The sequence below is a fragment of the Melitaea cinxia genome, chromosome 1, assembly GCF_905220565.1.
Source record: "Melitaea cinxia chromosome 1, ilMelCinx1.1, whole genome shotgun sequence".
Taxonomy (NCBI): Eukaryota; Metazoa; Arthropoda; class Insecta; order Lepidoptera; family Nymphalidae; genus Melitaea; species Melitaea cinxia.
The window spans coordinates 20,117,322-20,143,226 of NC_059394.1; the positions used below are offsets into that span (position 1 = coordinate 20,117,322).

At 33.0% G+C, this 25,905-nt stretch overlaps 1 protein-coding gene across 1 annotated transcript in view; it reads right to left on the minus strand.

Moving 5' to 3' along the window:
* LOC123654730 (Down syndrome cell adhesion molecule-like protein Dscam2) overlaps positions 1-25,905 on the minus strand; it is a 228,133-nt gene that overhangs the window by 144,768 nt on the left and 57,460 nt on the right. Inside the window, exon 3 of the mRNA XM_045590618.1 lies at positions 6,658-6,800. Coding sequence (XP_045446574.1) covers positions 6,658-6,800 — 143 coding nt within the window. The remainder of the gene's footprint in view (positions 1-6,657; positions 6,801-25,905) is intronic.

The window sequence follows — 25,905 nt, forward strand, 5'->3', positions numbered from 1 at the left end:
CATTTCGTTACGATCGCGAAAAAAAAAAGTTCAAATCGAATAACCGTGATTCGAAAAGCGTTTCGAATAATATCATTTCCGATTTCAGAACGTTTCGTTCGAGTGTCGTTTTACGGAAAAATATATATATTTTTTCTCGTTTGAAATTTTCCTTGCAATTACGGAAAAAATTATTTACGTCGAGTCAAAAGTCGCTCTCGCGTTTCGTTTCAAGTGTGTTTCTCTAATTAACGTACCTTACGTGCTGCGAGATCAAAGTCGCAGCAACCAGTATGTCACTGTACAGTACTCTGTATCCTTTGTAGTCCTTAATATGCTTTAATTAGATTTTACTCTAGTGTTTCCTGACCGAGTTATACGGTTTGTACATTATTATTTGAACAATATTTGGGTGTGTTTCGTCATCTACGTTTTAAGTGATAATTAGTGGGTTTTTAATTACGCTCAATCAACATGTGTAGATGAAAGTAATTCTTGTCAATTTCAAGAGTCAAGTTAATAAATTTAAATTGCAGTGAATCGTATAATTGATAACGCGAGTCGTTCATTATAAAGCCATAAACTCAAGAAATTAGATCTGATTGATTGATTGATTGGTTGATTGATTGATTGATGGATTGATTGGTGGATTGATTGATTGATTGGTTGATTGATTGATTGATTGATTGATTGATTAATTGATTGGTTTAATAACTTTCAGTTGTGCCAGTGTAGCACGGTTGATTCCGTCAATGTCACGTAGAGATACGATGTGTCTCTGTATTTTTACTGACAGTAAAGTTGAATAATGTATTTGAGAAGCGGTTAATTCGCGGTTTTAATAAGTTTGAAAATATGTTGTTATAAGATTTATATGTTATAATTATGTCATTCTAAATTTCTATCTATGTACTATATTTTTGCGTATATTTTTTATAAAATAGCGATTTAAAAGTGCTTTTGCCGGTTACTTGAATGAAGTTAATGTTTGAATTGATTTGATTTGTTTGAATTTTTTTTTATGTCACTAGGTCGGCAAACAAGCGTACGGCTCACCTGATGGTAAGCGATTACCGTAGTTTATAGACACCTGCAACACCAGAAGCATCGCAAGCGCGTTGCCGACCCAATCCCTAATCCCCCAGGAGCTCTGGTCACCTTACTCACCAACAGGAACACAATACTGCTTGAAACAGTATTATTTTGCTGTGATTTTCTGTAAGGTCGAGGTACTACCCCAGTCGGGCTGCTCCATATTTTGAGCAGGAAATTCCTGCTGTGTCCTACCTCAGTTAAATTGAATACTAGAGTTATAAAAGTATTTCTAGAAATGAATGCAAAATAGCTAATTCTATTTATATGAATATTCTGAATTTATAATTAAATAATTATGAAGTATTATTGAAATGTATATTTACACTCATTTCGAGCTTCGTTATTTAAAATTATAAAGAGTTTCGTTGTCTTCCGTCAATTATAGTACTGAAGAATATTAATGGAGTAAATGTCCAAGATCAAATACGAACTAGTTTGAAACTTCAGAAATATGAATTAAAATATAAAGCCGACCAATGGCGGGATAGCCATCCAACTGCTGGCTTTGAAATACACAGACCGAAGACGGGCAGCAGCGTCTTCGGTGCGACAAAGCCAGCCCTGCGGTCACCAACCACGGCGTGGTGACTATGGGCAACACACGTGAGTTCACGCCTTTTTTGGCGTGAACTTGTGGAGGCCTATGTCTAATAGTGGACTGTGAAAGCAATGCTATGTACTTGACGTTGATATACGATTGAGTTCACACACATCCTATTTATTTTAAGAAATATACATTACTATATCTGTTTAATTTAGTTCTAATTATTTTATTTAGAATGATATTTTTTAGTGCCCATGAAAAAAATTAGATGAAGTCAAAAATCTAAAAAATTATATGAAGTCAAGATACGTTCGGAAAGTTCGTTCGTTAGTACCTACTATAATTTATAAAATTAAACTTTTTTTCTATAATGTAATAAACATTCACATTAATTGATTTAAATCACTCTCACCGGACAACAAAGGACGGTGTCAAAATGCCACGGCTCTTGTACTGGTGAATAAATCGAATCCGCCGCGTTTGGCGCAGCTGACGTTACAAAGCGAGCCACCAGCTTTGTTGTTGAATGTGTGACTTTATAGTACACGACATTGGGAAATATTTGTTTCTTATATAATGTTGTTTATCTGTTTAATATGACATGTATATGTAGTCGTCCAGTTGTCGAAATTCGACCGTAATTAATTTAAATTATAAGGAATATTATTAAGGTTCTGTTGTCGAAGACTATACTTCTATAATAATAAACAAAAGAGTATATATGCGTGTGTGTCAAATATTTGGTAGAGTGTGTAATGTTTTTTTTTTAATTGTATTAATTGCACAAAATTATATAAAAAAAATATTAGCATTCTGTACTATTTATCTATAATAACTAAAAGTGTGTTTGAGCTAAATTCGTACACATATATACTAGCTGAACCCGCAAACGTTGTTATACTATATATGTTATAACCTCCCTTAATCCCCTATTACTGTATGAAAAATAGGTGTTGGCCGATTCTTAGACCTACCCAAATATGCACACAAAATTTCATAAAAAGCGGTCCAGCCGTTTCGAAGAAGTATTGTAACTAACATTGTGACAAGATGATCTAATATATAAAATTCTCGTGTCGCGGTGTTTGTAGTTAAACTCCTCCGAAACGGCTTGACCGACCGGAAGAGTGTCGTCTCCTATCCGTTACGGTGGTAATAAAGCTTTATGCACGCTCCTAATTTAATACTGTATAAAGGTCACGCGTGAGTTCTGTACAGCGAATTTCGAAATTTAAATTAAGTTTAAATTACACGAATAAATACTAGGGCATTGATTATCATACAAATTTGTTTAATACACAGAGGAGTCATACTGTACATCTCCATTGAGACCTTACGTGTTCAATTTAGGAATTTATTAGATTTCATTTTGCTCATCACGTGAGCCGTACGCTTGCTTGTCGACCTAGTTGTGTAAAAAAAAAGACTAATAAATGGTCTCCATATAGATTTATTTTGTCGAAAACGAAGTTGCTGGCCAGCTTAAAACCCCCAAACATGGTAAAATCAAAGTGACGACAATCACTGAGTTTGGTGCTTTTTTTTTTCTAACAAGAATTCTATTAATATACTGGCTGACCCTGCAAACGTTGTTTTACCATAAATTTTATTAACCTTCTCAATCCAGATGTTCGCCGATTCTCAGATCTACCCGATATGCACACAAAATTTAATATTTTATTAACCCTCTAAACCCCCCTCCCCTTATAACTTAGGGCTATGAAAAATAGATGTTGTTCGATTCACAGATCTACCCGATATGCAAACAAAATTGCATGACAATCGGTCAAGCCGTTTCGGAGGAGTTTAACTACAAACACCGCGACACGAGAATTTTATATTATGGTGAGATTATAAAAACAGACCTCTGTGAGATATTTTATATGATCGTGGGACTGATCATGTAGAAAATAAGTTAATCATATTTGTGATTCAAGTTTCGTCATTTGAAAGGTTTTCAGGCTACTGAATTAGAATTCAAGACGTCTTAGTATAGTGGACGACTAAAATAACAAGATCAGGCGCAAACAACGCTCGTAAATCGAAGAAATAATATGTATAATATAATTTTTCAATTTTAGTTGCATTAAGCATTGAGTTGGACCGACGATCTACGTAAGATTGCCGGTGTAGGCTGGATGAGGATTGCTGAAAACCGGGATGTCTGGCACGAAATTGGGGAGGCCTATGTCCAGCAGTGGACTGCCATAGGCTGAAGTGATAAGCATTAAGTTTCTTAACATAAGAACAGGCGACCGTGTGCGTTTGTTATATTTATGTATTATGTATTAGAAAAAAACAAAAAAGATTTTCAGATAATCTTCTTTATAAAATAAAATTTCTCACATTTAATGTCGCCCAAAAAGAATTGAATCTTATTCCGGAGATACATACTCTCAAGCACACAAGCCCATATCACGACAGACATTTATACAATCTATACAAGTATTTGTCATAAACACTTTATTTACAATTATATGAGTTATTTTTCTTTAAGTTATTTACATTCTTTTCCCAAATATATCATTAGAAATAAACATACTGAAATTATAAGATAAAAATTATGAGGTCCACTTTATACACTACAAAAATTGCGGCATACAAATATGGACTTAATTTTAAAGAGAAAAGAGTATATAATAGCTTAAGATCGTATTACATCAATATACCTTCCATTCGTATCCAATAGCAGACGCTTGTTATCCACGCGCATCCTAGTAACATAGCTAACGAAGCGAGGGTAGTTAAGAGAAAAACTCGAGGAATTTCAAGTGTTGTTGAAAAGAAGACGAATTGTTTTACTTTCGAAAATATTCCATTTACTAATTTAATTAAAATGAACGCGATACATAAAATCAAGTAATTAATCTTTGCTTTTTGAATACCGTCAGACCGTATAAGATCAAACTGTCACACTGGTAATATAAACATACATACATACATAGAGACAGATAAACGAAAAAAAAAATCAGCCATATTATCAGATGGTTTGTGCGATGGTGAGCGATTACCACGGCCTATGGAGACTTGTAGCACCATGTGCATCGCAAGTGCGTTGTCAAGCCAACCTCTCTACCCTATCCCTGTTAACATAGTCCATCCTCTGGGGTTCTGTCTACCGTACACAACACCGTTTCAAGGAGCATATGTTTGTCTGTGATCTTTTGTGAGGCTGAGGTCTCCAGTCAGGCTAATCAACAAATAATTATTATGTAAATAATTCATAATTTAATTAGCTTCTGATTTTTATCAAAGTATTTCAACTACATGACTCATTTGTAACTATTTTGAACTGAATTGTGAAATTGTATTTTATACGCTATTAAATATTGAAGTAGTTTCGAAACAACAAGTAACAGGGTGTAATATCGTTAAATAAGGTTTTGGGATGTCAGAGTTGTATAATTTCTCACAATATTTCAACATTAATTTTAAACAACCGAACTAACGGAATATCACTCAATGCTCAAACTTTGTGAAACATCCACACTAATTTTATAAATGATATTTTAACTCAGTTTTAATATTAATTGCTTTTAAATAATTTAATGTGTGGATTGATTATATTATCTTACTAGCTGTGGCCGCGACTTCGCCCGCGTCGAATTTAACCAAAAAGTTATTGTTCAGTTCGCAGAGTTATAACATAAATAAATTGCTAAATTAAAAGTAGCCTAAGTTACTCATTACTATATCAGCTATCTGCTAGTGAAAGTTCCATCAAAATCAGTCCAGCCATTTCAGAGATAAGCCGGAACAAACAGACAGACAAAAATGTTATTTTGGTATATGTAACGTGTATACATCCATATGCATTTTGTAAAAAGTAGTTATTTTGATATTTCAAATAGACACTCCAATTTTATTTATTTGTATAGATTTTAGTGATAATTTGTATACTGGAAAGGAAAATAAGTTAGTGTTAATTCAAAGATATTTATGGTATTAGTTTGGACAAATATCAATTAATATTTGCAAATTATTCTTAAAAATCTTTCTCTAATAGAAATATTTGTTACACCGTCTTTACAAACATGGAATAAGCTATTGACTGTTGATATATGTCGAAATTCGCAATCACCCTAATTTGAAAAACAGATACAGCATTTAAATCCAAATTTTAGGCTTCAAAAATTTTTCAAGGTCATCATAAAAATTGAACAGAAATGCATTTTCGAAATGAAAACATTAAACTTAAATTTTGGTCTGAATATCTAAAAAGATTTGCTAAGTGCGCCATAAATGTTCCATCGCTCCACAATGCACGGAACCGGACTATTCCCGGCACGTCTCGCATGATTGCGGGTGACGGGCTGATCGAGGTGCGACCCACGTTCCCCCATATCTGTCGATTGCGCCAATAGTTGTCCAACGTAAACGTTTGTTTTAAACCGTTTCGTGCGGTATTACACTCGAATTACAGAATTATATTTTGATGCACTAAACTTAATGTAATCAGCTCATGAACGTTCCACAACTGGTGCCCTTGACAATAACCGTGATTTTACGTTCTCTTGAAGGTACGGTGATAAAAGCACAAAGAAATATTAGCACATAATTATACAAGTATATCCTTCTGTTGGGAGTTATTTACGACCGCCACTATTAAGTGAACTGTGTGTAATTTTTTTTTCTTTTTTTTTTTTTATAAAAGGTAATCAATAAATAGTTAAAGCCTTAGGATGTTCAGTTTTATCGTAAGCGTGATGTTCCCAGAATTGCTGGCGTCGGTTTATTAAGCTTGACACGGCTAGGCTTTAGATTAAGAACCGTCATTTTGAAGTTAGATAGGTTAGGGTTATTTTTTTTTTGTAACGAAATTATATCCATAAACGGTCTAATTTGGTAGTTAGATAGGTTAGGGTTATTATATTTTTTTTGTATCGAAATTATGCCGATAAACGCTTAAATTTTGAGCTAATTCGACGGTTCTTAATCTAAAGCCTTACCGCTTAATACAGTGAAAAAGCCGCAGAAAGATTGTGTGACAGATAAATCCATATCACAAAAATATCAAATAATTCTACTTAGTGTCTAACCTGCTTGCGTGCGCATGTCTCGTGATACGATGGCGCCGTGTGAGTTGTGCGCTCGACAGCGGTAGACCGTGCTGTGGACGTCTTGACGATACTGGATCGCTGCAAACGGTGTGAACACCAGTGTGCCATTATCCAGGACTTGTCTGTAAAGAGGGGATAATAATATAAATAAACATATATATATATATATATCGCTTCAGCCTGTAATATCCCACTACTGGGCATAGGCCTCTTTCCCCATGTAGGAGAAGGATCACTTAATCCCCAGAGCCCCGCAAAATGAATATAAAAAACATGGTATATATCCCGTTTATGAATAGTTTTAGTAATAGAAGTAACAACGTTAATCTAAAATGTTGCATTTTATAATGTTTTAAGTTTTTGTTCCATGTATACTTTTATGTTTCCACTAAACTAAAGATGTCTGAATATAAATAGAATCCGAATTGGAAGCTGACGTGAAAATGTTTATGACATTCTTGTTATCATTCCTCGCAAACATGTTTTGTACTGTAATTATTTTTAAAGTTTTAGGATTGCTTATTTCAATACATAAATTTCTTATTTTAAAATGTAAAAAAGTTAACTATACAAAAAAATATGAAGGTATAAGATTTTAGATTAACATGGTTACTTCTATTACGAAAATTATTCGAAAACGGGACATTCGAAGTCAATGTCGAAATATCGAGCTCCACAAAGCGAGAATAATAGACATGGTAAATATAGGTAATATCCCGTTTTCGAATAATTTTCGTAATATGAAGGTAATTTTATTATAATAATTGTTTAAAAAAAGTCAACAAGTAATACAATGTAGGAAATTGAAAAATAGTGAAAAACAACAATATTGTATTAAAGTAAGAATTATCAAAATCGGAATACTCGGTAAAAATCTACGAGGTAACACATAACCAAAAAAAAAAAAAAATTCAGTCGAAATGAAAACCATAACCTTTTTTCTGAGATGGTTTAAAAGGACAGTTTTGAGACTTGTAGATAAGCTATGTTGTATCACAGTTCAGGAACTCAAAACAAAATTTTTTAGCAAGCGTCGTAAAAAAGTCAAAAAAGCTCACAGCTCGTCTTCCATTTCCTGCACGACGAAAAAAGACGAAGCGAAATTAAGGTAGTGTCAGAGCACAGAGTAAAAAAACCCTGGATACCTTGTAATTGGCGCTCAGAATCTGAACACCCGGGATATTTAAAAACGGTGCATATTTCAGGGAGGTGAGCGGAGCTGGTCAAAGCTTAAAGGTTGTTTTGTCACAATGTGGAAAATCCTTTTCCATTTTTATGACATGGTGTCACGAAGGCTTTTATAGTTGTTTGTCAATTTATGGCTGATCAAATATGTATTGAAGGGATGATACACAGTTGTTTCTTTTGAAGGTTCGGTTTAAAGGCTTTTGATATGTTTATTATGAAATGTTAGTGGTTAAAGAACTCATTTTACATAAGAATATTTGATAATACACAATGTTTGCTCGCTAACGAAAAAACACCGACTTCAATTACAACGAAGAGTAATACAACGTAGATCGACGAAAAAATAGTCAAGTAACTACGCGTTATCAAAGATTACTCAAGAAGTAGTTATCAGATTTCGATAAAATTTATATGTGCCCACATGATAAACATCAGCTTTCGATTAAATTAAAAATTATCAAAATCGGTTCACCCAGTAAAAAGTTATTGCGGATTTTCGAGAGTTTCCCTCGATTTCTCTGGGATCCCATCATCCCAAAATCGGTACATCCAGTAGAAAGTTATGCGGTATAATACAACGTAGGTCGACGAAAAAAGCGTCAAGTAAAAACGCATTATTAGATATAACTTGAAAAGTAGTTGTTAGATCTCAAATAAATTTAAATGGGACCAATTGATACACACCAGCTTTCGATTAAAAAAAAATTGTCAAAATCGGTCCATCCGGTCAAAATTTCTGATGTAACATACATAAAAAAAAATACAGTCGAATTGAGAACCTTCTGCTTTTTTGGATGTCGGTTAAAAATTGCCATAACTGACATTATACATTAAAATACTTATAAATAATCATTTTAATAGTTAGTGTTTAAGACAAAGCGATTATTTGAATTTTGCTCGTTTGATGCTTCTCAAGACAGAACTACGTCTGTCAGCTCTCCCTGTCTTCTTATACAAGTAAAATTGGAGTGTCTGTTTGTAATAATAAAATAAACTTTTTACTAAATGCATATGGATGTATACACGGTACATATACCAAAAACGGCTGGACCGATTTTGACGGAACATTTACTTGCAGATGGCTAATAAAATAAGGAGTATCATAGGTGTCTTTTATTTTAGAAATTTGTTTATTTAATAACTCTATGCTTCAGCCTGTAATATCTCACTACTGGTAATAGGCCTCTTTCCAAATGTAGGAGAAGGATCAGAGCTTAATCCACCACGCTGCTCCAATGCGGGTTGGCAGATTACTTTATAGCTCTGCGAACTGGAAAATAACTTTTTTGTTAAATTCCACGTGAACGAAGTCGCGAACACAGCTAGCTATACATATAAATATCAAACTCAGTATTTGCAGGATCTACGATTCTAGAGCGAAAATCAGCGTTACAACTGACCTAATAGGTCAGATACAATGTTATCTATTACACAACCAATGTTAATTTTAACATAAAAACCGACTTCAAAAAAAGGACAAGGTTCTCAATTCGACTGTTTTTAATTTGTGTTACTTCACTGTTTTTAATTTGTTGACTTCAAAAAAGGAAGAGGTTACTCAATTCGACTGTATATATATATATGATGTATGTTCGGGGATAACTTCGTCACTTATGAACCGATTTTGATAATTCTTTTTTTGTTGGAAAGGAGATATTCTAATTGTGGTACCATGATAAGAAAATCAGGATCTGATGATTGGATCCTACAGAAATCGAGGAAAACTCTCGAAAATCCGCATAACTTTTTACTGGGTGTTCCGATTTTGATAATTTTTTATGTAATCAAAAACCGATGTTTATCATGTGGTCACATTTAAATTTCATCGAGATCTGATTACAACTTTTGGAGTAATCTTTGATAATGCGTAGTTACTTGTTGTATAGACTGACTTTACTTGTCGATTTTTGATTTGATAATAAACACAATTATTGTTTTCATTTAATATGAGAAGCGGTGATTGAGGAAGCAATTTACATAAAATTGTTACAGAGACAGTCAAAGGGAAGTGAAGAAAATTAAAACGGAATTTTTACTCTGATTGAAATTGATTTCAAATTAGTCTCGATGGTGCAATGTGGAGAGTGTCTTGTTATGTTCAATTTTAGACCTTTTAATATTTGTTTTATGTATTTTGTCATCAACAAGGCTTGTATTTTTTTATAATCTAGTGATAAAAGCAAATAAGTATCACTTGAGCTTAAGTCTTGCTACCAAAGTCATTGATAATTTTGTCAGACTGAACTAAAATTGTTCCCTGAATTAATTGTAAAGCAATAATTAGTAGCCTTTGTTTGTATCCTTGTGTCAAAGTAATGACAAGATTATTTCTTAATTTTTATTAAATTTGTTTCCGTTTATCGCAGACGTGAATGAGAGTAATAGTTTGAGCAAAAAATGTTACTTTTTAGGGTTCCGTACCCGAAGACTTCTCTAACTAAGACTTCGCTGTCTGTCCGTCCGTCCGTCCGTATGTCTGTCATTAGACTGTATCTCAAGAACCGCGATAGCTAGACAGCTACATTTTTTACAAATTATGTATTTCTGTTGCCGCTATTATAACAAATACTAAAAACGAAAAATAAATAAATATTTAATTATCCCATACAACAAATGCCAAATTTGCCTATCTTTGCTCGATATCAATAAACGGTAACAGATAGACACTTGAAATATTTACAAAATACTTAAATATATATTTACTTTAATAATAAATAACAAAGTAAAAATAATAAAATATTTAGCCAAAAAAGAGTCTAAATTTTTTACCTAGTCAATAATATAAAACCCTACGTGCTCAAGTCTGGCTCGCACTTGCCGGTTTTTTTCTAAAGGTGATAGTTTAGATAGAGCTTAGTTTACGACTTAACGTTTGATCATATATAAAAGTGTACATATAATAAATAATGACGAGTATATTATAATTATACTAGCTGACTCGGCAAACGTTGTCTTGCCGCTAAAAGCTATTATATAGAAGGGTGAAAATTTAGGGTTGTATGTATTTTTTAACGCCAAATCATAATAAAATAAAAAATATATAATTTATCTAAAAATTAAAGAAAAAAATGGCCTGTACTAACCTTAAAATTTAGGGGGATAAAAAATAGATGCTGTTCGATTCTCAGACCTACCCAATATGCACACAAAATTTCATGAGAATTGGTCAAGCCGTTCGGAGGAGTTTTACTACAAACACCGCGACACGAGAATTTTATAGATTAGAAGATATAAATAATATATTACATACTAAGTTCAATTTGTTTTATACTTTAATATCCTTGTGTGTGTAATTTTCTTTCTCCCATTTTTTTTATACTCCACTGCTTTTCAAAATGCATAGTGAAATAATTTGAATAGCTCGTCCAAATGTATTTCATTTCAAATGAAAAGAATCTTGGAATTTAGAGACGGGAATTCGACTCGCTAACCTAGTTTGAATTGTGAGCTGATACACTAAAACAGACTTTTAATGTTATTTTAATTAGGTACAATTTTAATGACAAAAGAATTTTTATTAAAATATGTACATTTGTATGGGTTAAAATAAATTGTAAATCAGTACAGGTTGTTAACATACCTTAAAGCGCTTAAGGGCTTCAAGAGCTTGATCCGGCATACCACTCCATTTTCTACCGGTAGTGGCAGAGTATCTAATATATCCAATACATCGCTACTCTGAAATACGAGTTGTAACCATAGTGGGTTCAACTCGATTGAAGAGAATCAAATGTACTAGTCACTAGTCCACCTGATCGTCACTTATTGACATCATTATTGAGTTATACATGACACTGCAAAAGCCTGGGAATGTTCAACTACTGAATAAAGCCTTCAATAAAAAAGGTTGAAACTATATTTGAGTAGCGTGATGAAAAAATACACTTGAAATATTCTCATATACGTAAATAAATAAATAAATAAATATCTACACAATATACACACGGTCGTCTGTTCCAAAAGTAAGCACCTTAATGCTTGTGTTATAGGTAACAGCCGACTGGTATAACTACATGTTTTTCGATAAACACACTTATAAATAATAAATTTGTAAATATATAAATAAATATTTGTATTACACCCAGACTCGGGGTGGAAATCGAACCCGCAACCCTCGGAGCAGAAAGTAGGGTCACTACAAACTACGCCAACGGGCTAGTCAACATGTTTTAAAACTTATCATATCTTCGCGATGTTCTTTCAGCATCGGACACGAGATAAAAAAAAACGAGTGTACTTTATAGCACACGACTGCAGTAAAACTTACGACACATAACTCTCTCTCTTTCTATCTTCATTAACTTACATCCCCTCTCAACTTCGTGCCTTCATTAGTTTCGTGCGTAAATACATTTTATTAAAAAAATCGCATTTAATAAATAAGGGTTGCTAGCAGGGCTGGTCCAATTTGACCCATGATCGCGGTCTTGATTAACTCATTCTATCCAGTAGATCGTGGTGGGTTAAACTCTTATTAAGCTTATCCTCCTCCTACATGGGGAGAGAGCCTAATGCCCAGTAGTGGGATATTACAGGCTGAAGCAATCCAGTGAGTCATAATAGCTAAAAACCTTAATATATACATATGAGTATACATAGCTCTGACACAATATGTCTGCTTATGTCACTGATGAAAACTAGTCCATTGTATTTGTGATGTTCAAATCGATAAAATTTAACAAGACAACAAGAATAAAAGTGGGATCTAGAACATAACTCTTGCACTAAAACTCGTTGTCCGTCGAGTCTTTGATAAACGACTACCCGTAAGTCGATACGTGTGATTGTTCTAGTTTCAATGACTTGCTCTAAAACAAACCAATTTCCTGAACAACATTCAAGATATTGACGAATGGCTTTAAGACGTGATTTCATATTGATGGCCAGAATGAAATACGTTTTTTTTTTGATTAAGCGTTAAAATTATTTATCTAATATAGTATACTTTTGACAAAGCAAATTTTGGAAAACGGACAAAAGAAATCAGTAGAAGCTTGGTGAGATAGCTAAACTGTAGTGTGTACCAAACAAAGAAAACAATGTAGTATTGGTGTTATCAGGGAAGTGGACATAAGGTGCCAATCAAAATACCAATTGTAAATCCATGCGACGTTACAATCTTATTTATTTATTTATTTATTCTTAATGTACACCGAAATACAGACACATATAAAGAAAGATACAATACAAGATGTACAAAGGCGATCTTATTTATTTATTTTTATTTGGGAAACAAACAGTACAACATAACACAAAGTAAAAAAGAACAGGAACAAGATAGTGTATAAACCAGTCAAGTTTCCACTAACAACTAACACATATCAGAGCCCAAATATTAAAACAAAAAAGTTTATAATTAGAAATAAAATATCTAAAACAAGAAACAAAATACAAATACAAAATAAAAATTAAATTAAAATCAAAATCAAAATCAAATTAAGATCAAATTATAATTTAAATCAAAATAAATTAAATAAAAATTAAAACACAAAATTGAGTAACTTATCGCTTAATAGCGATTTCTTCCAGATAACCTTTGGGTACTGGACACGATACAGTAGCAGCGGTTAAGGTGTGCACAAATTAAGGAGGAACAATCAATTATAAATAGACAAAAACTACGATTATTACGACTTATACAGCTACGACAACTACGACTTATATTAGATCTTCTTCTGGCATCTTTACATATAGTGTTTAATTGACATCTTCACAATTCTATTGTTAATATGCATGGTTAATATGGAGCAATGCAACCTTAATAATGTTCATATTTATAATTTAAATTAATTATGGTCGAATTTCGACCACTAGGCGAACACTATTTTAAATAAATACGCTATAAAGATATAACATACGTAGCTAATGAAAGCTTTTTCGTTAAAATATTTTGAACTATACCCAACGTATCTTCATACAGTAACATCAGTAAAATTCTCGTTAAAAAAATCTTTTAAAGCAACGCGTTAATTTGTAGTAGTGTGTGTAATTTTAAAAATAAAATAACGATTCCTTTTCGTGGCAGCTCGCTAATTAGTGTTATGATGTTATTTACTGAAAGAGGTTTTAAATACTTGAATTTTGTTATTTTCGCTATCACTGATTATGGCTATAATAATTGGATGATGAAAATGTGTCAAAATTTTAAGTATATTAGTGAAATTATCTCAGAATAAATTTTGACATGATTCAACTATTTAGCATGTAACATCGCATTGATAGGCCTATTTCTTCACGTTGGAGAAGGATTGGAATTTGACCACGCTGTTCCACTACGGGTTGGCGGATATATTCCCTACAATGAATAACGATCGTAATCAGGTATTTATGATAACAGAGACGACAGCTTAACATGCTCTTAAGTGACAGACATCTAAATTGGAAAGAATATACAAATACATCCCGAGCAGGAATTGAACTCACAAACTGTCGGTGTTTCAGGCACACTACATTAGAGCGATTAAGATCATTATTTAAAAATAATATATTTCAGCACTAGCGCTGTCGTAGACAATTAGAGAGGAATTTATAAACAACAGATGCACTGATCGCGCCACCTAGCGTCGTCGCTATCGTTCGATAGTCACCTACCCTCACTTATTATATTACTCGAGTTATTCTGACGAGTATAAAATGAACGGTGCAAGCTTGGCTAAGGCAGTCTTGGCTCTGGCTTGGAATCCATCGAATCCCTCGAAAGATTTTGATACCTTATATTGAAATTAACCAGTCTGTCTGGCCTACTACTTTTGACATACATTAAAATGACACACGATTAACAAACAAAACAAATACATTCTAAAAATAAAATTAATTTTAAATATAAAAAAAACGACACTTGTTTAACACTACTTTGGAAATAAATTAACCAGTATTTTTTTTTTTTTTTAATTAAGTAAATTTATAAATTTACGATACATTAAGATCTTTCTGTGGATTATATGACTAAAGATACCAATTTATTTAAGGTAAGTATGTGTTCAGACTTTATACGTTTATAATGAACGCGACAACATCGAGAGGATTAATTAACATTTTCTTCGACACTAACTTGTTTTAATTTTCATGACAGCTAGGAAATTGAAAATTGGTAATTAGAAAAATTTAGTTGTGAATTCTTTTTTTGTCGTTCGATTTGTATTAAATCCGCTCTGAAAGAAAATCAACAAAACTTGCTACTTCATTTTTTAACAAACTTTGAATAATAAGGTTACGTTTCAGACTCTGTATGTGCTGTTCCTATTGACACTGCATTAGGTACATAAACCTTACAATTTTTTTTTGCGGGTTTAGTCGCATCGTTTTTACCTTTTTAAAGTAGGAGAGTAAGAGTAGTTTTCTAGAGTAAGAAGTCGTAGTCGTATTTTATAACTCAAGCAATAAGTTGCTTACCTTAGGAACGGATGACCGTGTTGAATATTATGTTTATTTATTTATATATTTTTTTCTTACTATTAGATTATTTGTGTTACGTCTCATTGTCCATACTACCAAGGTAGTTTTAGTTGATTATGTATGTGGTATTTAGATATTATCACAAATATAACTGATGATAAGTTAGCTGGTTATGTTAAATGTTAGAGATTAATGACGAAACTACTTTCAAATAAGAATAGTTTGATAATAACTCTGATAGTATCATACAGACTTCCTTACTTAAAACTAGGTGTAACAAAATTGTTTTTTTTTTTTTATTCAATTTCATGTTATAATAATACATAAAAGAAATGGATTTTGAAGCTACTTCTCTAATACTGAAAACTCGCATGTTTTTTATAATGTAAGCTTACTTTTATTTTATACTGGTCTGTGTTATTACGGCAGTACAGAATATAAATGACCAAGTAAGTAGTTTTACCCCAGAAATGTACTTTATTACCTTTCCTAATCCCTTTCCCAAAATTTCTAACTCTAGCACAATAATATTCGATCAAAATACATCACGTCTACGACATCGACAAGTTCAACTGGAGGTCTCCCGGGGGAAATATCCTCGTAAGCCTATAGGAAAATATCTCGGAATGGGAAATTTTCGTAATATCTCCTCTAAAGTAAGCAATGATTGCTACCGTTATTACTGTCGCCGCAGATCTTTCTAGAAGATATTGCATCGGATTCGCTAAGTATGTCTTTTAAAATTTTCTGATTTTTTTGGACATTTTTGGTACCGTCAGATAATACTGTCAGATTTCATTTAATTTCAAAAACAGTTTGTGCTTATTTAAAGACTAGCTGACTCCGCAAACGTTGTTTTGCCACATGTTATTAGCCCCCCCTTAATTCCCCCTCTCTATAACAGCTGTGTGAAAAATAGATGTTGGCCGATTCTCAGACCTACCCGATATGCACACAAAATTTCATAAAAATCAGTCCAGCCGTTTCGATGAACTATTGTAACTAACATTGTAACAAGAGAATTTTATATATAAGATTTTTCACTAATTTTTTTGTTCAATCACAATAAACCATAGCCTATGTCACTCCTGATTGGAGTAGTTTTCTTCATTATTTCCGATAAGTATTTGCGAAGATTACCCCCTACAAACAAACAAAGTTAGAAACTTTATCTCTTTATAATATTAGTATAGCTACTAATGATGTTGTTCAGTAAAGTTAACTTTTTAACCGACTTCGAAAAAAGGAGGAGGTTCTCAATTCGACAATATTTTTTTTTTTTTTTTTATGTATGTTACATCAGAACTTTTGACCGGGTGGACCGATTTCAACAAATTTTGTTTTAATCGAAAGGTGGTGTGTGTCAATTGGTCCATTTAAATTTATTGTAGTATTTAATTGTGACTGAATTTAAGAGAATAACTAATGGTTGATTTTTCTTGCAAATTCTTCTTAGCAGTTGCAACATTAAGCATGCAATAAATATTGTGCATCCATAAAACATTATTTGAACAATTGTCTTTACATGCAAATGAAAAAAAACCGACTTTGACAACATAGGCGATTATTGATATATTAGATTCGATAAACCACAGATCCTCGCAAAAGAACACCGATTCCAACCAAGGATGATCCGTGAGGCTATTGAAATTAAAAAACATCCAAATTTCAATAGAGAATATGGCTGGCAATTACCACCTGCTTGGGACCCCATTATTAATATAATTAAATCAAAAACCAAGCATAATTCACCACAGATTAAAGACTCAATTAGCACATTCTGCGTAGATAGGACTATATAAGATATTGATGTATGTCGGGTAGTTTCGAATAACTTTGTAACGTTGGGACGTCTGACACCTCAGTCCCCCCGTGACCATGGTTGCTGTAAAGTATCCGAAACGTCGGGAATCAAAAGATAATAATAAACCGCGATAAAATCCGAAAAAAGTTGTTTCATTAAATGAGTAAAATTCGCGTAAACATTAGAAAACAACATAGGCGAGTAACTACAACGTAATTAGACGAACAAATAGTCAAGTAAGTGTGCGTTATCAAATATTACTCAAAAATTAGTTGTCAGATCTCAATGAAATTTATACGAGACTACAAAACTAGCACCAACTTTCGATTAAAAAAAGAATCATTAAAATCGGTACATTCAGTAAAAAGATATGCGCACAACGTGTTGAACAAATAATAGTCAAGAAAAAACGCATTCATTATATTAGATGTAACTCAGAAAGTACTAGCTAAAGCGCAATCAAATTTAAATGAAACCACATGACACGCACCATCTGTTGATTAGAATAAAAATCATCAAAATCGGTCCTCCCAGTCAAAAGTTATGAAGTAAAATACAAAAAAAAAGGACAGTGTAATCGAGAACATCCTTCTTTTTTGAAAGTCGGTTGAAATATACATAAAATTAGCATTCAGCCTCGGCTTCGCTCACATGGGTAACACGATTTTGACTAATCCGTTTTATACCTTTGAAATACAGCCGAATACTATTCGAGATATAATCTCTACAATCGGTTCAAAAAGCAAACAAAAATAAAAAATTTCTTTAATATTAGTTTTGATAAATAACATAATACATCTTTAGCTACTTAATAAATTAAGATTTAAAAATAAAACGACGAAATCCTAAATAAACAGAGAATCGATACACGAACTGAACTTAGCTTCAGGCGTCTAATTTTAAAATGTATTCATGTCCCATTAGCATTTAAGCTAGCTAGATAGGCTCGATTACTAAATCCTGAATCTCGATGAACGCAACGGTCAATTATCCCGAACTAGGCTAAAACTGGGCGGGTTTGAGTTGACTAAACCGATCCACGTCGTCACGGTTGGGTGAGTTTGGCGGACGATGAGATAATGACTCAAATGGGATGGTGAATAAATTGATCTCTTTTGGATATTGTTAGTGCTTTATTAGACATTTTGGTATTCTAATTAAGTGTTATTTTTGTATGAAATTATGATTGATGAATTGATTTTTATTTTGATACGTTTTTACGATTTAACTGACATATATATAGATGATGATTCTTACTTATGAACATCTCCTAATTATTCATAAAATGGTTCTATGATGGAATTTAAAGGTATAAATTATATTCAAAAATATTTTTTAATTAACCGACTTCCAAAAAAGGAGGAGGTTCTCAATTCGACTGTATTTTTAACCGACTTCCAAAAAAGGAGGAGGTTCTCAATTCGACTGTATTTTTTTTTTTTTTTTTTTTTTTTTTATGTATGTTACATCAGAACTTTTGACCAGGTAGACCGATTTCGACAAATTTTGTTTTAATCGAAAGGTGGTGTGTGCCGATTAGTCCCATTTAAATTTATTTGAGATCTAACAACTACTTTTCGAATTATATCTAATAATGCGTTTTTACTTGACGCTTTTTTCGTCGACCTACGTTGTATTATACCACATAACTTTCTACTGGGTGTACCGATTTTGATAATTCTTTTTTTGTTGGAAAGGGGATATCCCTAGTTTGGTACCATGATAAGGAAACCAGGATCTGATGATGGGATCCCAGAGAAATCGAGAGAAACTCTTGAAAATCCGCAATAACTTTTTACTGGGTGTATCGATTTTGATAATTTTTACTTTAATCGAAAGCTGATGTTTATCATGTGGTCACATATAAATTTTATCGAGATCTGATAACTACTTTTTGATTAATCTTTGATAACGCGTATTTACTTGACATTATTTTCGTCACCCTACGTTGTAATACGTTATATCTTTTTACTGGGTGCACTGATTTTGATCTTTTTTGTATAAATCAAAAGCTAATACTTATCATGTCGTCCGTTTTAAATATGATTGAGATATAATGAGCAATTTTTGAGTAATCTTTGATGACACGTATTTATATGACGATGTTAAGACGACTGTGGTCATGTTCAATACTTTGCCACAACGCCATCTATCAAAATGTAATGAAATTACTTCGTTCACTATCGATCAAATTACAATATTCCACTAGAGTAGAGAGTAGCAGTTTATTCGTTATAAATATATTTGAGCTTTTAATTTTTGAGTTATCGCTAATACTGGGTATTTACTTGGCTATTTTACGTCGACCAACGTTATATTAACCTCATTACTATTTTACTGGGTGGACCGATATCGATGATTCTTTTTTTAATCGATAGGTGGTGCTTGTCATGTGGTCCCATTTAAATATAATTGAGATTTGACTCGAACTTTTTGAGCTATATCTGATATGGCGTATTTACTTGACTGTTTTTGGAGTTTTCTCCTTAAGAATCGATTTTCATTTAAGGCCCCGGAATGAAAAAATTGAACAGTAAAATCTACTGAACGAATGACCTTGTTAGAGATGGCGTTCAGACGTTTTCTAATAACGCAATTAGGTTCCGATAGATGGCGTTATTGTATTCATTTATTTACAATTTGATATAGTAATAATATATTTCTTAGACTAGTAAGCCTTTTTGTGCCTATTTAGACAGTTGATCTGAAGGGGTAAACTCCAGTCGTGCATCGGAGCTGTGTGAAAACATGAACATTACATATTTTTAATAAAAAAGACATAAACCGTAATTCAATATAAATCCGCTTCAACTAAAAAACCCGCCGTAATAAGCGATGTCAGCGCTTCGCGCGAATCGACGACGGGCTTTTTATGAAATTTCTGCCTACAATCGCTAACAAAATGTTAGAAATAACAGTAGAACATTATATAATTCTACAATTTTATAATGTCGCGTTATATGGAATACGAACAAAGTATTACTATTTTTTCGTCGATCTACGTTGTATTACTCTTCGATGTAATTGAAGTCGGTTTTTTTTTCGTTTGCGAGCAAACACAATTATTTAATCTATGTTACTTCAGAACTTTTGACTGGGTATACCGATTTCGATAATTTTTTTTTAATCGAAAGGTTGTGTGTGTCATTTGGTCTCATTTAAATTTATTTGAGATCTAACAATAGTTTTTCAAGTTATATCTAATAATGCGTTTTTACTTGACTATTTTTTTTCGTCGACCTACGTTGTATTATACCGCATAACTTTTTACTGGGTGTACCGATTTTAATAATTTTTAATTTAATCGAAAGCTGATGTTTATCATGTGGTCACATATAAATTTTATCGAGATCTGATAACTACTTTTTGAGTAATCTTTGATAACGCGTAGTTACTTGACTATTTTTTCGTCGATCTACGTTGTATTACTCGTTGATGTAATTGAAGTCGGTTTTTTTCGTTTGCGAGCAAATACAATTATATATTTCACAATTGACGACCTCTCTGATGTGATGGTGCGTGTGCCGTATCGTCAGCGCCTTATCACCGACAGTCGTGGATCGCTCGAAGTGGATATTTGTGTTTATATAAATATTTATTTCCAGTCTGTTTTTAGTCCTTGGAGACTGTGCCTTGGAGAGCACGGTAAGCAGTTGGTTCTGTTTGTTATCATGGACACCTACTCGTATTAGCGAACATTACTCATAGTAGGGAATATATCCGTCAACCAGCATTGGAGAAGCGCGGTATATTAAGCTCTGATCCTTATCCTACATGGAGAAAAAGGCCTATGCTCATCAGTTAACTGAGGTAGGGGGCACAGCAGGCATTTCCTGCTCAAAATATGGAGCAGCCCGACTGGGGTAGTACCTCGACCTTACAGAAGATCACAGCAAAATAATACTGTTTTCAAGCAGTATTGTGTTCTTGTTGGTGAGTAAGCTGACCAGAGCTCCTGGGGGGATTGGGGATTGGGTCGGCAACGCGCTTGCGATGCTTCTGGTGTTGCAGGCGTCTATAAGCTACGCTAATCGCTTACCATCAGGTGAGCCGTACGCTTGTTTGCCGACCTAGTGACATAAAAAAAAGTGAGACATTACTCTTTACGATTATTATTATTGCAATTCGTATCTTTATACTTTTCATCTTGATAGTGTCTTTAAATTTTCATACCTTATGTACATTTACGTTGTTTAACATTGCCTTTAAAACCAACTATATCTAATTTTGGTATCTGTCTTTTCTTATTAAGAATTGAGTTTTATACGGAAACACAACGCTGTACTAATAAATAGGAAAACCGATTTAAAACAAATACTTTCCAAGTCAACGTGTTGTACAAATTACAAACATCCCAAGAGAGACTAGACAAGAGACGTTCCAGAACAATCCACAAACAGAACCTGTAGCAGACGCTAGTGTAACATAAAATACACTTGTTCAAATTCTCTAGACGCGGTCACAGACGATCCTTTACACCAAAGCACATAGCATTAGGTATTCCTTTTGGATGTGCCACTTTGCAGTCGAGAAATGTCCTGGCTTGTGGGCCGACAACGGACAAACGACGCGTCTGTTCTGCGCATACTACATGACTTCGCCGGGTTAATAGTATTGCTTTTAAGCAAATCTGACGTTTGACTCCAATTCGGGCTTGAACATTTATTGAACTAGTCCTACACTTTGTACTGGTTTAGTCGTTCTAGACATTTTGTGTGACTAAAATTCTTTTAAGGTTTTTTTTCTGAATATACCAATAAAATTCATTAAATTTATTTAATATGTTATCATGAATCGACTAGCCCGTTGGCGCAGTAGTGGCCTTACTTTCTGCTCCGCGGGTTGCGTGTTCGATTCCCGCCTGAGTCTGGGTGTAAATATCGTGCTCGAAATCTGGAATGCTCCGCTAATGTGGATCAAAAGTATGGTTGGAAACGCGTTTGCCGTGCTTCTTGTATTGCAACGTCTATAAGCTACGGCAATCGCTTACCATCGGGTGGACTGTAAGCTTAATCGAACAAAAAACAACGTAAAGCCATCTCCATTTCCAGAAATAAATAAAAATTATTCACATACCAACATATAAGCCATATCTTAACACGATACTAACAATAAAGGACACACACTATTGACAAACGACCATTAACAATAATTGCATTAGTATAAATATCGCCTGTTCGGACAATATCTCGGAAATTGGCACTTAACATAATGTTGTTAACGTTCTATCAGATAATTATGATCAGGGTTATGGCAACCTTATCTGTATAAATAAAAAATAATTGCTACGTATGTGAAGAATGAAAGAAGAAGTGGCTTTATAAATATTGCTGATTTTGTTTTGTTGTATTTTTTAGTAATTTCCTGAATTATTTTGAAACGAAGTTCCTTATCGCGCGGTACACGCAATGAGCGGGATGGGAGCGAGATTGAAAATGGCGTAACAAGATTACTTGAAACTGGGTAATTGGTTTTTTTAATTTATTTATTTCTTTCATGTACAACTTTGTGCTATATACATATACCCTTTACATTAAATAATTATATAGAAATAAATATAATATATTATTATTATGACTAAAGCAACTGGAAGTCCATGGACCCCTTACGACGTTTAATAATCCATCGGTAAAATATAATTGTATAGGCGATATATAAAAATATTCGGAAACGTAATTTTTTTAATTTTCTTTTCAACCCTGACAAGAGCTAGCGCAAAAGCCTATGCGCGTACATTGTATGTCCATTTCAGCGATAATTTTTTATGTATATAGTTAAAAAAAATAATTTTAAAACTATTTTGACACCTACAACAAGTTTAATTATGATACCCTGACATAGTTAGAAAAGGAGTTTTTTAAATTTTGATATCTATACATTAATACATAAAGCAAAAACTTTTTACCAACAACCCCTTTTTACGAAAATTGCGCGGACGGAGGAGTATGAAATTTTGCACACTTATAGTTTATAGAGAAAGAGTGCAGAATGTTAATATTCTTTTTAAATTATGCATAAAAATATATTAAATCAATACAAAAAAACATTACACACACTACCATTTATTTGACACACACACGCATATTATATGTACTATTTTGTTAATTGTCAAAATCTATAGTAAAATTGTTTTTTTTAAAGGTTCCTTATATTTACTATTGTTTTGATTTTCTTTAATTTAAATTTTTAATTATGGTCAAATTTCGACCCCTGGGCTATCACTGGTCATAATAATTGTCTAACTTTTATCACTAAAATCAATTGAATCGATTAATCCAATATCACTGAGACAAGACTTAATTCCAAGTCTAGTGAACTCAACCATAAATAACAGACGTGTTGATTTACCGTTCAAAAACGATAGCTCAGTTCTATCCCAGTCGATTGCAAAAACAATAGTGATTGACTTTGTTCTGTCAATTTAGTTTATCTCAGAGCTATTAATTGGTTTCGTATCATCTTGGTGATCTAAATTAGCTATATTTTATTAAGTGTGAGGCTTTCGTTTGTTATCTGTATTATTTATTTATATGTAATGAATACTGACAGAGCAAGAGAAAAGCTTAATTCACTTAACGCTTCAGCCTGTAATATCAGATATACAAGATATCAGAAATTATATGCTGCAAATTACCCAAAATTTTAAAGAACTCGGTGACTGCGATTCAATTTTGGCGTATCTAGTCTTATAACCGACTAAACTATTGCACAAGATTGTAAACATTGGTATGCGACGACTTCATTTTTTTTACCTAAAATGTGTGATGTTTCTATGGAGTGCACAGACACACACACGCACGCATACACATACACACTCATCAGACTATCGCAGTCCACTGCTGGACATAGGTCTCCACAAGTTCGCGCCTAAAATGGCGTGAACCCATGTGTTATGCTCATAGTCACCACGCTGGGCAGGCGGGTTGGTGACCGCAGGGCTTGCTTTGTCGCACCGAAGACGCTGCTGCCCTTTGGTTTGTGTATTTCAAAGCCAGCAGTTGGATGGTTATCCCGCCATCGGTCGGGGTTTTTAAGTCCCAAGGTGGTAGTGAAACTGTGTATCCCTTAGTCGCCTCTTACCCACGGGAAGAGAAGGGGTGGCTATATTCTTTACTACCGTAAACACACAGCCTTCTATGGAGTGGCGTAGTCCTTATGGACTAAAACTCCTTACATTAAGAAAAAAAATCTGTGCACTGCTGGGCATAGGACTCTTTCCATGAACGAGAAGGAAGTTTAATTAATTTGTCTAAAACTACTAAATTGGTTTTAATTTATATATAACTAAGGGTTATTTTTTTAAATATGTGCTATTTATAAAAAAAAATATAATATACAGTTTGTTTCCAGGAAAATAAATAAAATAATTAAATACGAAGATTGAGAAAGAAATTAAAGGTATTCAGCCAACAATAGTAATTTGTTTGTATTTTAACATAACTGAAATATATTATATGTAAATAAATAAATAAAAAATATCTTGGAACATTCACACACGGACTGTGTGACATGGTCGTCTATCCTTAAGGTAAGCAACTCAAGCTTGTGTGGTAACAGCCGACTGCTACAGCCATATTTTTTTTATAAATATACATGGAAATAATACATATATAAATTTATAAACAAAAAATATTACACCCAGACTCAGGCGAGAATTGAACATACAAACCACGGAATAGAAAGCAGGGTCACTACTAACTGCCCCAACGGAGCTATTCAACAATATAAAAAATAAAATAATAATTAAAAAAAAAACATAAAACCCGCCTGCGTGAAGGACAACTAATAGAAAATCAACTGAAAAAGCTGGAACAAGATAAGAATTCAATATGCACACAAAGTCAGCGAAATAAATAGAAACAATATCAAACATTTTGTGCTGTATTAAAAATATATTAATACGGTAGTCCTTCGAAACTTTATGCAACGTCGTACATAACATGCAGTCGGAGACATGCACAAAGAGAGAATGATTTGACTTATCCTTCAATTTCATGCCTCCGACTGCATATTATCTACAACGTTGCATAAAGTTTCGAAGGACTACCGTATTAATATATTTTAAATGTACAGCACAAAATGTTTGATATTGTTTCTATTTATTTCGCTGACTTTGTGTGCATATTGAATTTTTATCTTGTTCCAGCTTTTTCAGTTGATTTTCTATTAGTTGTCCTTCACGCAGGCGGGTTTTATGTCTTTTTTTTTAAATTTTTATTTTATTTATGTCTTTTTAGTCAGACAAATTACGTAATCGGTTCAATTCATTAAAACAGTTTACATCATGTGGTTGATTAAATAATTTTTTAGGGTCAAGAGAACTGATAGCAAGCCCGGAGAAAGATCTCACTCTGTTCAAAGCAACGTAAGCCTGACCTTTAGCAAATAGGTGACTGCTTAAGTCAACAACTATTAGTTTTAATATAATGAAATTATTATTAAAATTATTTGTTTGTATTTGGAATTATGTATTTGTTATTGATTTTATTAATGTAATTGTAAATTGGTGTGACATTTATTAATTTTTATTTGTAATTTTAATTGTATGTTTTTTTTAACCATTGTATTTTATTAGAAAGGCTACACCCCGAAGTTGATCGTCGCCTAGGAGGCGAGTTTGCCATGGCATAGGCGTGGAAAAGAGCAAAGTCCACATTTTTTAAACTTTAATATTGTATTTCTTTATTAGTATTACAGTAATAATAATCATGATATACCTTTTTAAAATCCTTGTATTGTGCCCTTCAATTTGATACCCATATTGTAGTATTTGAGAAAAAATTTTTTTTTCATTAACTACAATGGCTTCGCGCAGCCGCCATGTTGGATTTTTTTTAATG